General features: G+C 45.5%; 1 protein-coding gene across 1 annotated transcript in view; it reads right to left on the bottom strand.

Moving 5' to 3' along the window:
• Positions 1 to 3,737: 3,737 nt before the first annotated feature.
• Positions 3,738 to 17,754, bottom strand: part of LOC119401940 (protein sel-1 homolog 1) — a 32,833-nt gene continuing 18,816 nt past the window's right edge. The window contains exons 9-16 of the mRNA XM_037668973.2: positions 17,677 to 17,739; positions 16,678 to 16,765; positions 12,574 to 12,722; positions 11,564 to 11,729; positions 11,331 to 11,405; positions 10,312 to 10,484; positions 7,984 to 8,106; positions 3,738 to 3,986 (exon numbers count right to left, since the gene is read on the bottom strand). Of these exons, the coding sequence (XP_037524901.1) occupies positions 3,861 to 3,986; positions 7,984 to 8,106; positions 10,312 to 10,484; positions 11,331 to 11,405; positions 11,564 to 11,729; positions 12,574 to 12,722; positions 16,678 to 16,765; positions 17,677 to 17,739 (963 nt within the window). The 3' untranslated portion in view covers positions 3,738 to 3,860. The remainder of the gene's footprint in view (positions 3,987 to 7,983; positions 8,107 to 10,311; positions 10,485 to 11,330; positions 11,406 to 11,563; positions 11,730 to 12,573; positions 12,723 to 16,677; positions 16,766 to 17,676; positions 17,740 to 17,754) is intronic.

Raw genomic sequence — 17,754 nt, 5'->3', positions numbered from 1 at the left:
ATTAACAGCGAAGCTGTTCTTGGTCGAGCCTTTCATGTCTGGGATCCGTGGTAACGCTTGTGGGCATCATAAACGGTATGCGCCACAGAAATTGGATAAATCCCACTACTCGCCACTGGTCCACTAAATATGAAAGAAACACGTTAGCCCAACAAACGGATATAAGCCACAGAAATCTGCGGCCTATCAGAAAAATATCATCATCATAAACGCATATGTGCCACAGAAATTAGGTAAATCCCACTACACACAACTTCCACTAAATAGGAAGAAGGCAACAGCTAGCCCAACAAATGGTGTGCGCGTTACCATAGTCACACCACTGTCACGTGATACTTTGTGGTTATAAAAGGTGGTGGTTATACTACCATCTCAAAACTTAACAAAGAGTGTTTAATAAAGAGCAGGGACACAACATATCAGAGCATCTTAAGCGAAGGCTTTTTTTGTAAACTATTGTATAAGAGTGGTATGGTCATGAATGCAATAAAACTATACTACCACCTCAAAGCCTTAACAGAGAGTGTTTAACAGTGATACAACATATCTGAAAGACTTGCAAAACATAGAAATGCGTTAGCGTGATGGAATGCCACCTAGCTTCGCTGTTTCATCGGCATCCGTGAAGCTGGAGTTGGTTGAATTTTTTTATCAGCAAGATTGTTCGCAGGCCAAAACATTTTACAGCAAAGGTGTTTATGGCTGCAGCCTGGGGAAAAAATTGTGTCCATCAACATCAACAATACTTTTTTCCTGGGCGAGGTAGGCACGGTAGGGAGTCATGTTCGGAGAAATGAGAGAACACCCACACACACTTCGCAGTGGCCGTACGCATTGCAATGCACACTCTCCAAGGCCTGTAGTGATGTAATGAGTTTCACGCATTTAAGATGGCAGTTGTCAAACGGTGCACTCCAGTTAGGGCCTGCGTACGATACGTAGCATTCGTGTATGAATGGGGCTCCTGAAGAGCAACGAAGGTCTCAAGAAAGCGTCAACGGTGGCAATGCGTGACCAATGCCGGTGAACACCGTACAATAAATGCACGCGAAAAGCCAGACTGAACGACGAAGACTGGAAGTGAAACATCTTTGAGATGTTGAGCGCAAGCGGGAATCCGTGCGGTGTCCGCGAACATCAAACGAGCGCGACAAGCTCGACTGAACAACAGACGCGGAGATGAAGTCTGCTCTAGAACCTGAGCGCGAGTGAAAAGCCAGGCAACGCCCGGCAAACACTAGTCCAGAGCGGTGTGGTACGTTTTGCATGACCTTGTGTGATAAGGAACAGTCAGCATCAAAAATTTAGAGACAACGAGACACAAGAAAAAGCTGAACATTTGCACTGCTTCGAGAGGCAGCCTCGAATTTTGATTTCTGGCCTGTTCTAAATTGCACTAAATCCTCATCCACACCTGCATCTCGCACCGGTCGTGCGATGAAGTTAGTCACAAATGGCCGCTTTGTGCACAAAGCGACTGTTTTGGCTCAGTCGCTCGCTGCTCGATCTTTCAGTCGCGTGACTCCACAACCTCCAAACCAATCACATGCGTGGGAACAGGACATCAGCTTATTTTACGGGGCAACGGCAATGCGAGCCACAAGCGAGCAGACGTGGATTCTCTGTGGTGACGGGTATAAGTTGCATGCAGGTGGGAACACTGGTTGCCAGTCGCAAATGGTCGCACGACCGGTGGTAGTCATAGGTGTGAATGAGCCTCAACGTATTTGACTGAGTACAGTCACAAATTGTACTTGGAGCTTGGAATTGCTGGGAAATCAAAAGTTTCCTCAGACCTAGTGGTCTCGAACTTTTGAAGCCGACTGCACACCCTGCAGCAAAACTTTATGTGTGGGCTCCACTGCAAATGTGAACTTGCAGTTCTGTTGGAACATAACGCTTCTATATAGCGTGTAACTGTAGAGTTCGCAAGAGCTACTACAGGATGGAACATTTATTTGAAGGCTATGTTCCCAGACAAAGTAGGAGTATAGCTTTCTCTTAAATTTCGCGTCCCGCAAAGCTTTTGCTGCAGGGTTTACAGCTCCGCTGGTCCATCCACCTTCAAAGGATGGAATGGTGCTGCAAATTTTCCATAAGTATTGCGTGTGACTTGCACAAGTTTGGAAGTTCTTGATATGCTGCTTCCCCACTTGCGGGCCGACAAGTGGTGAGGAAGCACATCGTGTGCAACAGAATGGCATTTTTACCAGTAGTAGAAGCATTGAAATAGCGAGGTTAAGTGTTAAGCTGCAAGCATCTCGGAACGCTGTGCGATGGGTAGCACTGGCAGCGGTGTTGCAGGTGTTGCAACATGACGGGGCACAAAAATGGCTTTGCAAAGAACCATTTACATTTGTCAGCACCTAAGAGCGAGATTTTCGCTTTCCACCCATTCGTCTGCGACGAATTTGATCACCACGCTGCGATACTCGCACAGTAGTTCAGCAGGAACACTAATGCGTATGTCTGTAACACTCATGCCAACAGCGGAAACCAGGGGCGTGATAACGTAAAACTATTCCGTTTTGCTTCTATTCTGTATCTGCCATTAGCACTCCGCACTTGATTGAAATATTCCGAGTAATGCCTGTAGTGGTGGTTTATCATGGGATGCAACGAAAACACTAAAGCACCTTAATGTGCCAACCAAACAGCCCTTTCTGGAACAGCCGGAGGGCAACCCCGTTGAGAACAGAATAGATGGCTGCCTGCTGATTTTCTGGCACTGGGTACTACACAGAAGCTGGCAATGAATTCAAATTATCTGTATATCACAATATTCTGCGTAGCTGTATAACGGCCATTGAGCCGTTTGTTTTCCATCAGAATGTATTTCACCGCAATTTTCTATTCCATTTCAGAGAAGGCACACCTGCCAGCTCTAACACACATTTTCAAGTTTGTTTGAAATAATTCAGCACAATATCTGCAAACTTTCACTTTGATGTAGTGGGTTTCCGTTGCAACTTGACTGATGGGTAAAAATTTTCGATTAATCAGGGAGCGCGAATGCCGAATTTGGAATAGAAAACAAAACAGAATAGATGTGCATTATAAATGCCTTTTTCAGTGAAGCCGAATGCGTAGAATGCGACAGCGCATTCTTTTCGCATTATAGCCCATGCAGCCAAACGCACCGCAAGTATATAGCAGTCATTATGTAGCAGCACGAAAATGACGAGAAAAACTTTCGTCCTGTCTTATGTGTGCCTTAGAAAGCTTTTCTCATCTTTTTCACGCTGTTACATAATGAATGATTATGAACTAGGCCAGGTTACTGTACTCCTAAATATATGTAGCAGTATAAATTGCCTACTGCAATGAAACAACAAACTATTCTTTTTGGCGACCCACAGGTCTTTTTTTAATATTGCCACTTTTGAAACAACACGATGATTTTGTCCATTCAACTAAATATGGCTGCCCTTGCGAGAGGACAGACGGAATAATTGAAAAAAAAAATATATTTACCACCCCCCTCCCGTCCCAACACCCTAGACGATGACAGTCTCCCCACTGCGTTGCTTCAGTGCAAAACAATGTACAACAATCGCGGGCTTCTTATCTTCAGCCATCGCGTGCAAAAGAAAAGTTCTTCAAACGCCCGCTCTTCTTTTTTTTTCTTCTGCGACGCGCACACAGGCTTTGAGCTTCGAAGGGAACGGCACACCGGACGACTAGTAGCAGCAGTTTTGTTGATTTTTTTTTTTTCCTTTTGCAGTTCGGGGGAGGAAAAAAAAGAGAGAGAACACTGCAAGTCACGTGACACGTGCACACACGTTTTGGTTGCTGTGCGAGCGCATCCGCACGGAGTCCGTCGGAAGCTTCCGGGAATCTCGTGATCGTGCGAACGTCGTTCACGCCCGCCTGAAGTAGACAAGCACGCCAAGGAGGATGGCCATCACGGTCATGACGTAGAGGTCCCAGTCGGGACCGAGTGCGTCGCTTGGGCTGAACTTGGGCAGCAGCTTGTCCCACTGTTGCTGTAATGACAAGCAGTCAACTTTTGTCAACCGCGGAGCACTAGTTGCTGTGCTGCAGAATGCAACATTAAAGGGACACTAAATTGAAAAAATAAATTACACTCAAAGCTCATTATAACAAAGTCGCATCTGCCACGAAAATAACTTTGTGATATCCAAAAATTTGTTATAAACGTTTATTTGTAACACTGTAGCTATGACAAGACTATTCTTCATTTACTTCGTTATAACCAATAATTCGTTATATCCGTGTTCGTTATAATCAGGTTTGAGTGCATACCGTATTTTCCGGTGTATAAGTCGCACCTTTGTATAAGACGCACCCCCTACTTTTTACGACTTTCGAAAGAAAAAATGATATATAAGAGGCACCTTTGTATAAGACGCATCTATTTTTAACTCAGTCGACATGATAAAACACAATGACCCACGCAGAGTACATTGATTGCGAAATGCGTAGTCACGCACGGCACTGAATATCTGTAAGCAGCAGTTTTATTAAGGCGCAGAAAACCACTATTTATTCTACTGGATTTGAAGCCACATCCTCCGGCGCACTGTCAAAAGTTCTTCCGCCTCGGTTGGCAGCATCGCTGGGTTGCCGTCGTCAGCCTCTGAGTAACTTTTACGCAGCATTGTAAGCACCCTGAAGCACATCGTTGGCACTGCCTGTACTATGGTGGCTACCATACCTTTAGGGCATTACCAGACTTGGCGAGAACACATAAACAACGAACGCGCCGCACGGTTATCACACGATCGTCGGATACCACCTACACATACAAAACGTAAATGGCGACCGGAAGCCGGAAGCTGCGACTACTGCTGGACTGCAGCGATGTCTCACACGGAAACTGATGATGATGATAATGAAGTGGTACTTTCGCTTTTGTAACTGATATTGTGGGCGCTACAACGTTACAATGGACTGTTTTGGTGCTCTTTTTTATTTATTGCCTCAGTTCTGTGGGTTTAATTCTTCGTTTAAGAACAAACAATTCAAACAGTACAATGAGGCACGCGACAGTGGTGGCTTTTATTGCGGCCGTAATCTCCGTGGTCGCTGTGCTGCTTGAACAGCAAGTAGCTGACATCTAAGATCACAGCCGCTTCATTGTTACAACAAAATTAGATATATTTTTACGAATGCTCTCGAGCTCAGTTTATCGTACTCATAAATTAAATATAAACAAATTGGTCTCGCAGAATCACGTGACTTTTTGCGTATATAAGACGCACCGTTGTATAAGACGCATCTATTTTTAACTCAGTCGACATGATAAAACACAATGACCCACGCAGAGTACATTGATTGCGAAATGCGTAGTCACGCACGGCACTGAATATCTGTAAGCAGCAGTTTTATTAAGGCGCAGAAAACCACTATTTATTCTACTGGATTTGAAGCCACATCCTCCGGCGCACTGTCAAAAGTTCTTCCGCCTCGGTTGGCAGCATCGCTGGGTTGCCGTCGTCAGCCTCTGAGTAACTTTTACGCAGCATTGTAAGCACCCTGAAGCACATCGTTGGCACTGCCTGTACTATGGTGGCTACCATACCTTTAGGGCATTACCAGACTTGGCGAGAACACATAAACAACGAACGCGCCGCACGGTTATCACACGATCGTCGGATACCACCTACACATACAAAACGTAAATGGCGACCGGAAGCCGGAAGCTGCGACTACTGCTGGACTGCAGCGACGTCTCACACGGAAACTGATGATGATGATAATGAAGTGGTACTTTCGCTTTTGTAACTGATATTGTGGGCGCTACAACGTTACAATGGACCGTTTTGGTGCTCTTTTTTATTTATTGCCTCAGTTCTGTGGGTTTAATTCTTCGTTTAAGAACAAACAATTCAAACAGTACAATGAGGCACGCGACAGTGGTGGCTTTTATTGCGGCCGTAATCTCCGTGGTCGCTGCGCTGCTTGAACAGCAAGTAGCTGACATCTAAGATCGCAGCCGCTTCATTGTTACAACAAAATTAGATATATTTTTACGAATGCTCTCGAGCTCAGTTTATCGTACTCATAAATTAAATATAAACAAATTGGTCTCGCAGAATCACGTGACTTTTTGCGTATATAAGACGCACCGTTGTATAAGACGCACCAGCGAAAATCTAGGAAAAAAGGTGCGTCTTATACACCGGAAAATACGGTACTTTGAAAACACTAGTGTCGTTAATTTCACCACCACAGGTTTATGAATAGAGTAGGCAATAAATGTCAAAAGTTTCACTTATAAATTTCTCGCTGAAATCTCCAACAGTGGCATCACGGATTTCAAAGTGTTCTTTTGTATTTTGGCCGCACAGGCTCAACTAAATTTCCTGACACTTGGTATGTTAAGTGTTTGGCTCCCTCTCAAGACAATAAACTTCATTTTTACCGTTTAGGAACTGCATTATGGCGTCACGGCGACTGATGCGAAAACTTTAAGGTGGCGTTGCCACCCGCATCTCCTTTTTGCGCATTCTCTCGCTCACAAAGTGTCTTCTTGGAGCAAGCTTGGTGTTCTTGGAATCACGAAAGAGTAATTTACTAATACAAGAAAAATCGTTTAGCTCTTTAGTGTCCCTTGAATGAGGCTAGCCCTGCTGTACGCAGTGGTCACTTTATGCATATGACATTCTGTGGCGACCCATAGTTGGACATCTGTTTTATGTGGGCCAATCAGACCGCCATTTGCCAAGCAGATTTAAAGAAGTGTCCAAACAGCGCAAAGAAACTGCCGCTAGAGCAGAGGCAAGTTGGCAATGGTAGTGCCACCCTGTTACAACAGTTCGGCGCTTTTCTTTAACAAAAAGGAGTCCAGATGGGTGAAATCCCAGTGTGAGATTGGCTCACTGGCGAATTTTCATCATACTATAACTTTTATTTAAATGAGTTTAGAGCAATCCATTCTTGTTTTCTGCACACATTGGTCCTTCCTGATTACTGTGATATGCTGGTTTACTTTGTATGCTTCTCAGTTTAGGAAAACTCCCTAAAATCTTGCTCCCTAAAAGGACAAAAAATGTTTGATATTTTCAGAACTACATATTTTGCTAGAACATTAATTGCACATTTGAAATTGGCCCACAAATATACATAAACTGAGCAAGTTTCATAAAAATTGATGAAGAATTTAAAAAGTATTTTAAACAGCAACGTCTCCCTTAAAAGGGCCATGACACCCAATTTTCGGTCATAATCTGCGTTATCTGGGTTAATCATTGTGCGTTCACAAACAAGCTGGCGAAGTTTCAGCGCATTTGGTCAAGCACTTAACTTACAATTGAATATCTTCATAAACACGTGAGCGTCCTCAGAGTTGGGAAACACTGGCACACTCGCCAGCCGTGACGTAACAAGCTGCTTGCTGTGTGAGCATCTGCATTATGGCGAACTATTTTGTTCCGTGCTCAGCTGCACGTGCAATCAAGGTGTTTAGCTTTCTTCAGCTTGGCATTCAAATTTAACGATTTGCAATGGCTGAAACTCTGATAGCAGACGAGGGCTCCACTCCATGCAGCACCCGACGTCACACACGCCATGGCAAACTGGCGGTTGCCCGCGGTGGGAAGGGTCTATAGCCGGCAAGTTCTAGGGCTTATTTTGCACTGAAATACTCTTTTACAGTCCACATTTCATATGCACTCAAACCTCATTATAACAAAGTTACATCTGCCACGAAAATAACTTCGTTATATCCGAAAATTCGTTATAAACGTTTATCTGCAACACTGTATCTATGACAACACTGTTCTTCGTTTACTTCGTTATATGCGTGTTCGTTATATCGAAGTTTCAGTCTATATGTATAGGCACAATAGACCCTTTACTTCTATTTTTCACTGAAAACCGCAAATTCTTGGGTGACCCTGTCAAGGCCCCTTGAAGTCGCTGCAAATATATTGCCCAAAATTTCGTCGCAGCTGCCCTTTTGAGGGGTTATTTGAATGGGACTCGAACATATGGTTCAACAGGAATGAGTGCACTCACCTCTTGGAGGTAAGCAAACCCATAGAGCAGACCAAGCTTGACGAGCGCCAGGGCGACCGGCAGCTGGGCATCTGCGCTCGTCTCGGCGGCCATGTCGTAGTAGCGCTTTGCCAAGTGGATGTCCTGCGAAGCAACAGCGCTCCACGCTTCAGCTCCTTTTACAGCGGTGGTCCAGCTAGTTTTACAATTTGGAGCAACTTCTCGGAGCAGGAAGAAAGGCCATTTCGAAGCAGTGGGAAAGCATACTGGGCTAGTTGGTCTTGCACTTTAACAGAGTCAAATTAGTGCGAAACGAAGACGGACACAAATACTTGCCTGCCCCATCTTTGTGTCAATCTTCATTTGTGCTAATTTGACTCTGTTTAAGTGTTCTGGAGGAATTTTTTGGAGCAGGAAAATTGGAGCAGTAGGACAGAATGTTGGGCTAAGTTGGTCCTGCATTTTAACAGAGTCAAATTACTAGCGCAAACGAAGACGGACACAAAGGCTTGCCTGCCCCGTGTGTCAATCTTTATCTGTGCTATTTTGGCTTTGTTAAAGTGTTTTAAAGGAATTTTTGGAGCAGGAGAACAGCTACTTTGGAGCAGTAGGACAGACTGTTCGGCTAGTTGGTCTTGCATTTTTAACAGTCAAATTAGCGCAAAACGAAGACGGAACCAAAGACTTGTCTGCCTTGTCTTTGTGTCTATCTTGATTTGTGCTAATTTGACTTTGTTAGTGTTTTAGAGGAATTTTTTTGGAGCAGGCTGTTTCGTATCAGTAGGACAGACTGTTGGGCTAAGTTGGTCTTGCATTTTCATAGAGTCAAGCTAGCACAAATGAAGACGGACACAAGGACTTGCCTGCCTTGGTTTTGTGTGAATCTTCATTTGTGCTAATTTGCCTTTGTTAAAATGTTCCGGAATTGCGTCTTGGAGCAGACAAATTGTGGTTTAGGTGCATATTGTATTAGAGCGTAAACCGCGCCTGCTACAGTAGTGTAAACAAGTAGACAAGATGAACATTCAGAGAACCACGGTCAATCAGGCTGTTCACTTGAAAGAATGTCATATGCTGGCTTTGCTGCAATATACAAGACGTGTATTGCTGTGAAGTAATAGTCACAAGACGAGCGTGGCCCATGTGGTTTCTGCGAGCGACAGGTGTCAGAATACCACTGTAAACATAAACATCAATCTAACCAGAAAACCAGCAGCCTAATCATCAAAAAAAAAAAAAAAGGAAGAGAACAGTCGTCGCGAACGAGAACTATCGCTCTGCCTGCGTGTGCCGTACGTTCCGTCCTCAACCAACGGCTGATGCTCATCGTACGCTAAAATTATTAGCTATTAGTGGTGCAAACAATCGCAGAATGTGTACTTCTAGCACAGGAGCAACTGTACACGCAGCATTGCTGTGTCATAAACATGCATCAGATATGCCAGTCGTGCTGGACTTTTCTCAGTTCTCTTGCGGTTAAAGAATAAAGGACACAGTAGACTGTTGTGCAAGGCAAAAGGACATTTATTTGCACCTTCTGCAACCCAGTAAAGCCTGCTAGCCAAATCATACACAAATCATACAACCAACAGCAAGCCAATGTAACACGTTGCGGAAATGAGGATGTTTGACTCGCCAAGCAACAATAATGAGCAAGTTACATTGGCCCCTGCCATCAAAAACACTACTTCGTTTACAGATTATCCTGTGAGAGCCCACCATGTCTGAGTTTGTTCAAGGCCAAAGACAAGGATATCCGTTCCCGATGGCACCTGCAATGCTAAACCTTGATTATGTGTTCAACGCTGCTTCACCTTCGCATGAAACTAACGCAACTTTTTTCTGAACTGTCCTTGGGCACTAAATGCACTGTGTGTACGTAGAGTGCCTAGACTTTTCTTTAATTTATCCGAATGAGCACCTACTAATTTAGCTAACCGAGTAATGAGCGACTCGTGATGGTGAAGTCGAGGGTTCGGTGGAAGCCTGTCTTGTCGGGATGAAACATGAGGCAATAAAACGACAGACCCTGACCGAAAGCAAAACAAGAAACTAATAATAGACATTTCGGCTTCACTACAGAAGCCTTCTTCACTATAATCATTAGTCATGACTGCACCTTCCACATTCATAGATGTTTCCACATTCATACATTCGTAGATGTTTTTCCACATTCATAGATTATGATTAATCATAATTAAAGTGAGCAAGGCTTCCGCAGTTAAGCCAAAACATCTTTTATTTGTTTTCAGTTTTTCTTTCAGTCGGGGTCTGTCGTTAGACTGCCTCGACTCATGATGATGTCGCCCAGTACACAAGACCAATCGCAAGGTAGCCACAAGCACTCACCTTCTTGAGGCCCAGCCCTTGCTCGTGCATGTAGCCGAGGTTGAACATGGCCTGCGCGTTGTGCTGCTGCTCGGAGGCCATGCGGTAGTGGGTGGCGGCCGTCTCGTAGTCGATGTTCGTGCCGTATCCGTAGTAGTGGTAGTCGCCCAGCTTCACCCGCGCCACCGAGTAGCCTGGAATGCACACGGCCAGTCGACGTGTCGTAACCGATTCGAAACATTCGCAGACGATGAAAATCAAGTGGAAGGCACCGAGAGCACTTGCGGATGAATTTTGAACAATGGTACACAGTCAGTCCAAGAAAAGCAAAGGCTTGTCAACCAGGATGACTAATTAATTAAAGAAAATTATGCAACATTCATGCAAGCTAGAGACTAGAACAGTGGTTCTCAGCCATGGATGTTTCGGGGACACCCTTGTGGACCGGTGGAAGTGATGCGGGACCCCTTGCAGTAAGAAAAAAGGGGGACGGGGGGGGGGGGAGTTATAAATTAGCACAAAATGCAACATGAAATAGGTGCCTTTTATTTCTCCCTGGCAAAGAATGGTCGAACTAAAGTGCCACGCCAATTCGATATCAACAGCTTGTCAGTAAGTCTGCAGTCTCATTCAGCCTGTTTCTAGCTATGGTCCAAATATGCAAGCCTAGAAAAAGTCGTAGAAAACTGCACCAAGAGTTTTACAGCCATCTCATGAAGAAGGGGAAACATAAGTCAGCTCCGCTGCAATGCAAACGTGTCATGCGGCGAACCCTATCAAAAATCGGAAGGGGCCGCTGTCACGGGACATAGTGCACCTCCAAAAAATGCATTTTTTTTTCATGGATGGGTTTCGCGGACCCCAATTTGAGAACCACTGGACTAGAAGTTAAATCATGCGGTTCAGTTAGTCCCGAAGTGACGTACGTCATTCCGTGAGTACAGCATGCAGGCAACGTCGGAGGCGAATTTGCTGCTGTCATCGACACCAGCGCAGAAAGTGGGCACGGCTTTGAGAAAAATTGTTTTTTTTTTACTCACCCTGCGTGGCAGCTCGGTTCCAGAACAGCAGGGCCCAGGTGAAGGTCTCGTTCTTTGGGAAGTGCTTGCTCTCACCTGTCGGACAGATGTGACGACAACCTGCTTCACCTGGCATAACTACGGACTGAGAATCTTCTACACACCCCTACCATGTAGTGCTAAAGCTCCACCCCCCACAAAACGCTATTTGCGAGTACGGTCGCCTACACCGTCAGCGATTAAGCAGTGCCCACCTCTGTCCAGGATGAAGGCCGAGTTGCTCTGGGCCACCTCGTAACCGAGCTCGGCGAGGAACGCATACTTCACGAGGGCGATGTCCACTCGGCCGTCCCGGTAGTCGGAGTACGCCTGCATCAGCTTCTCGCTCCACCGGCCGCGCTCTGCCACGTTCTTGAAGAGCTGCACAAGGAGACGAGGCCATGGAATGGTTTAATGTGGCTGCAATACACACTTGGTGTGCTTGCTCACATCGTTACTGGTGTATTACTACACATACAGGGTCTCCCCACAAAGTAATGAGATTGTGTCTGGTAAAAAGAATTTACTGATTCAGTCTGTATATACACTCAAACCTCATTATAACAGTCACATCTACCACGAAAATAACTTCGTTATATCCGAAAATTCGTTATAAACGCTTATAACACTGTATCTATGCCTAGACTATTCCTCATTTACTTCGCTATAACCGATAATTTGTTATATCCGAGTTTGTTATATCGAGGTCTGAGTATCTAAATTCTTCAAAATAGTTTCCTTGGATGTCGATACACCAAGTACAATGCGATTCTCATGCTGCAAAGGCTCCCGAATGTCAGTGGGAATGACCTCTCCCAGAGACTCTGTGACGGCCCGTTGCATGGCAGGAACACCGTCTAAACGGTGACCTTTGCTTCTCTTGAGCTTTGGGTACAGGAAGAAATCTGCAGGGCTCACGTCAGGGCCGAGTCTGGGCTGCATCAGCCCCGATACAGCCCTGGCTGCTAAAGTTAATGCTGGCTCCGATGTAAATGCTTGAGCTGAAATTATGCCGATACGACACAAACTGAAGATGGTGGAAACTAAAGTACACACATTAATTAGCCCTGCACTGCTGTGTTTCAATCCATGAGCACTGTAAACTCGTGCTTGTACATTTCGCCCTGATCGGAATGTGGTCACCAATATTTCGCTGTGCGACAACGTTCTTCGACAGATGCGACTGACACGGGAAACGCATTTGTCGCACTTGACACACACTCACCTCAGCGGCAGTGCTGCACGAGCGCATAGTGCCTGTGCCCGTGGCGTGCATCTGCGCCAGGTTGTAGAAGGCGAGCACATGGCCCGACTGGGATGCCAGCGTGTAGTACTTGATGGCCATCTTGAAGTCTCGCAGCACACCCAGTCCATCTGCAGGTGATCGCGGGAAACGGATGAAGACACGTCAAAACTACTACGCTAGGAGAGCAGTTATTCATGCGAAGCATTCTATGGGTACCAAACTGAGTCCCTGATGCAGTTTCTGAGTCAGCGTAAAAGAACATTTTCCAGGTAACATATGAAAAAAAAAAAAAAAAAATGACACAAACCCCTGGCCTATTGGGAAAATGGGGGCAAGTGAAGCTTGGTGTGCACGTGCCTGACGTACTACTTTTCTCTTTCTTTCAGTAACACTGTACAATGCTCCCTTCCCCCATGCCAGGAATTGGACCATTATCCACGTGCTCAGCAGCGTAACCCTTCAGTTGCTACAGGCAACAACGGCGGCTATGCGTTCATATTCAGGCAACAATGAAAGGTGGCAACGTGAAATGATACTTGTAACCTCGGTAAAAGATCGGATTGCAATATCAGAAACAGCTGATTGCCGACAAGTCCACAATCGAGAGAGCGTCAGTTATTGGAAAATGGCGCATACAAATAAACGTGTGACCAGCGCACCTCTGAGGACCACATTTCTGTACACTCGCTAGTGCCAGGTTTTTCGTGTGCAACGCTGCCACTGAAATACCGTATTTACTCACATAATCGGCGCACTCGCATAATAGGCGCACCCCTAGTTTGGTCGCGGAAAATTCGATTTTTTTTTATTCCGCGCATAATAGGCGCACCCCGAACTTGGCCGTGATCAGAAACGATTCTACCCCCCAGCAGTATTGTTGGAACGTGGTCCCCGTACCCTGAAGAAAAAAAGAAGGCAAATCGACGAGCAAATAAAAAAAATTCGAAGTGCAACGACCTAACCAACGTGTTTGTCGAAATAAAACTTGAAAAAAAAAGCATCCATGAGCGAAAAAAAAAAAACGGCTGTTCCATCAATTACTGATACCCCCCAAATCGCCGTGCTTTTTGGAGGTCATGTGTACAACGCCGGGGGCTCGATCGCCATCACCACCATCAGAGAAAAAGAAAGAAACGCCATTTTGCAAGCGTTGTGCGTATGTTGTGGTCGTGTATTCAACTTTGGTTCCACCATGGGGAAGTACGCGAGCTACACGGCTGGGTTTAAACTGAAGGCAGCAGGGGCGTAGCCAGAAATTTTTTTCTGGGGGGGGGGGGGTTCAACCATACTTTTTGTATGTTCGTGCGTGCGTTTGTACGTGTGCGTGCCTATATACGCAAGCAAAACTGAAAAATTTCGGGGGGGGGGGGGGGGTTGAACCCCCCCAACCCCCCCCCTTGGCTACGCCCCTGGAAGGCAGTGCAGTATGCGCTGGAGCACGGCAACTGGGCTGCAAGCAGGCATTTCGGTGTTGGAGAAACCAGTATTCGGTACTGGAGGGATCAAGAAGAAAAACTTAAGGCGACGAAGAAAACACGACGGGCTTTCCGCGGTGCCAAAACCGGCAGGTATCCGAACGTCGAAGAGCAACTGGTCCGGCATATACGGCAGCTACGACAAGACGGCTGTGCTGTGTCATTGGATATTGTGCAGATTGAGGTGCGCAGAATAGCCCGAGCGCAGGGCATCGAAGCAAAAGAGTTCAAAGCCAGCTCCGGATGGACAACTCGTTTCATGCAGCGCCATGGCCTCGCACTGTGAAGGCGGACCACCTTGTGCCAGCGCTTGCCCGCAGCATATGAAGACAAAGTGGTGGACTTCCACCGTTTCGTTATAAAGCTCCGACAGCAGAAAGACTTCATTTTGTCCCAGATCGGCAACGCTGATCAGACCCCCCTTTGCTTTGATATGCCGCGGAACACAACAGTGGAGGAGAAAGGTGCACGGAGCGTCATCGTCAGAACGTCTGGCGCTGATAAACAACGATGCACCGTAATGCTGGCGGTGACAGCGGATGGGCGCAAGCTACCGCCTTACGTTATTTTTAAACGTAAGACGCTCCCAAAGGCAAATTTCCCTCAAGGCATCTACGTCAGAGTCCAGGAAAAAGGCTGGATGAGCGCGGAACTCATGGTGGATTGGGTGAAAACAGTCTGGGATCGGCAGCCGGGTGGTCTGTTGTTGCCGTCCATGCTTGTCCTGGACAGTTTTCGTGGGCACCTAGTAAACCGCGTACGAGATGAGCTCAAGGAGCTGCGCACAGATCTGGCAGTGATTCCGGGCGGCCTCACATCGATACTGCAGCCTTTGGACGTGTCCTTGAATAAACCTTTCAAGGACAATGTTCGAAGGCTGTACACCACCTGGATGGCTGGAGGACAACATCAGCTGACTCCAGGTGGTAAGATTAAGAGGCCGCCTGTGAAAATGCTGTGCGCTTGGATCGTGGAAGCGTGGCAGGCGATCTCCGACGAAGTCGTCAGGAAAAGCTTCAAGAAGACGGCTATCTCGAACGCACTGGATGCGAGTGAGGATGACATGTTGTGGGGTGCGGATGATTCAGACACCGAAAACGAATCCCCGCTCGGCGAGGATGAATGTGTGATCTCTGACTCGGACTCCGAATAGGGAAAAGGAGGAACACCTACGACTTTTGTGTAAATAAATTTTACGTGTGTGTGTGCAGTTGACGTCTCTCGCTTGTTCATTAAAAGGTACGTAGGTATGTTTGTTTTATGCTGAATTAATTGGTGAACGATAAAGTCGCCTTTTACTTGACAAATGTGCAGATTTAAAGCGCGAGAACCGAGTCGAAAAAATTTTCGAAAATTTTACCCCGCGTAATTGGCGCACCCCTAACTTCGAGCCGGATTTTGTGAAAAAAAAGTACGCCTATTATGCGAGTAAATACGGTATGCGAGTTTAAAGGCTTTGTTTAAGAGAATCTCAACAATGATCTAATGCAGGACATAACGTATACGGATATAACTAATTATCGGTTATAACAAAGTAAATGAAGAATAGTCTTGTCATAGCTTCAGTGTTACAAATAAACGTTTATAACGAATTTTCGGATATAACGAAGTTATTTTCGTGGCAGATGCGACTGTTATAATGAGGTTTGAGTGTATATGATTTTAAAGCAGAGAATGCAAACTGATTTGACCAATCAGTCCTAATGACGAATTTGGAATAAAACAAAATGAAATAGAGGTATGTTATATGTGCCAAGATTTACAAGATGTTGCAACTGTTTGCATGTGTATGCCTGGCTTATGTTTACGGAAACAAGATAAAATACACAGAGTAAAAATATGGTGATGTAAGCTGTATTTCTGGTTAAGTTGAATGCATCTATCATTTTACGTGACACAATATTGAAGGTTGTACACTCTTAAAGCTTCGTATACTAAGCATTCAATGCGCTGTAAGGAAGTCCAGATGGTTGAGCTTATTCTGTAGCCTTCAACTACAATATTCTACACTGCGCATTAACTTCAACTTTATTAAGGTTAAAGCCTTAGACGCCCCATGTACGCGTCTGTAAAGCAACGTGTGCACCTACGTAGCTGCACTCATTGTTGATTAACGCGAAAACGACCATTGGCTTCCCAGTCAACACGAGTGATGCAAGAGATCATAATGTGGTGATGCCACCGTATGATGTCATGGTGACATCATGACGTCACATGATGACATCATCACGACATCTTCACTTGGTCAAAGGTGAGCCGATCACAAAGGCACTGCAAAACCACGTGACGTGCACAAAGCTTCCCATTCCTCCGATCCCGGAGTGAATGTAAAACCACGTTAGGAGCGGAAAGCTTTCAGACAGCAGGAGGGGAGGGGGGGGGAATCAATGCAACCGGGTGAAAAGAAATAGAAGTTGGCTTTTGCCTTCCAGATGTCTCGGGCAAATGCATGAGGGACCATGCGGCTTTTTCTTTCATTATACCTTTGTCGTACAATTATGCTAAACTGTGATTAGACCCAGAGCCCAGAACCAAGGCTAGTAATGTCGTGCATAGCTTTGGGACAATGAACTTCATTAGCTTTTATCGGACACCAACGGCAACTCACTGTAGTACATGTTGCCCAGTTGAAGCTGGCCGTCGACCCATCCTTGGTTTGCGGCAAGCGTGAAGTACTTGAACGCTTTCTGATAGTCCTGGAAACGAGAAAAACATCATAAACGTTGGCGGCACAGCAACAGCACCACTAACCTTGCGGTGAATTTCTCACTGTCGCACACCTAGCGATTTGGTAACCAAGGCCGCACATTTGTTAACCTACCACAACTTTTCTATTTGAATCCTGCAAATGTTCCTTGTTATAACGTAGTGTTTGTACTCTACGCAGTGCAGGTTCTGAATACACACGTAGCTGGGCTTGCGCAAACATGACTTCTGTGTTTCGTAGCAATGTCAAAGCGAACGGTAAGTAGTACAGTGTAATCTTAAATACTGGATAGCACGGAATCCATGCTATCCAGTGTTTAAGATTACACTGTACTACTTACCGTTCGCTTTGACTTTGCTACGAACCACAGAAGTCATGTTTGCACAAGTCCAGCTACGTGTGTATTCAGAGCCTGCACTACGTAGAGTACAGCTAGATTCCGTGCTATCCAGTATTTAAGATTATGAACGAAATAGCTCAGCGATGAATTCTGTTATGTACAGAGCAACTTCGAAGGCAACTTGAATGGCGGCAGGATTTGAATAGTACGTAACAGGGTGTGAGTTATAAGCAGTAAGATACGTTAAGTTTTATAATTTGCCATACTCCGCTTGTATAAGCCTGTAAAGACGTTTATAAACCTAAATATAGTTGATTGCAGTGCAGATAATATGCACACTTAACTACGAAGCGTGGCTTCAATGCAGTGTGAATTTCCCCTGAGAGGTGGTTTCACAGCATAGTGGCTGCTCGTTGCAGTGAAATCACCTTTACAGGAGAGTTACATCCCGTAAAATACGTCTATTTGTTCATTTCGAAGCCAATTTAAATGCTGCAATATTCGTCAGAATATTCGAAGTGCTGGAATATTCGCACGGGACTAATCATTACATTACTCACCTTTTCTACGCCTTTGCCATGCAGGTACATAAGTCCAAGGCCACTTTGCCCCACAGCATTACCCTGAAGAAAAAAAAA

Source organism: Rhipicephalus sanguineus, chromosome 8 (genome assembly GCF_013339695.2).
Source record: "Rhipicephalus sanguineus isolate Rsan-2018 chromosome 8, BIME_Rsan_1.4, whole genome shotgun sequence".
In the NCBI taxonomy this organism is placed as follows: Eukaryota; Metazoa; Arthropoda; class Arachnida; order Ixodida; family Ixodidae; genus Rhipicephalus; species Rhipicephalus sanguineus.
This window is presented reverse-complemented; position numbering and strand designations above follow the sequence as displayed.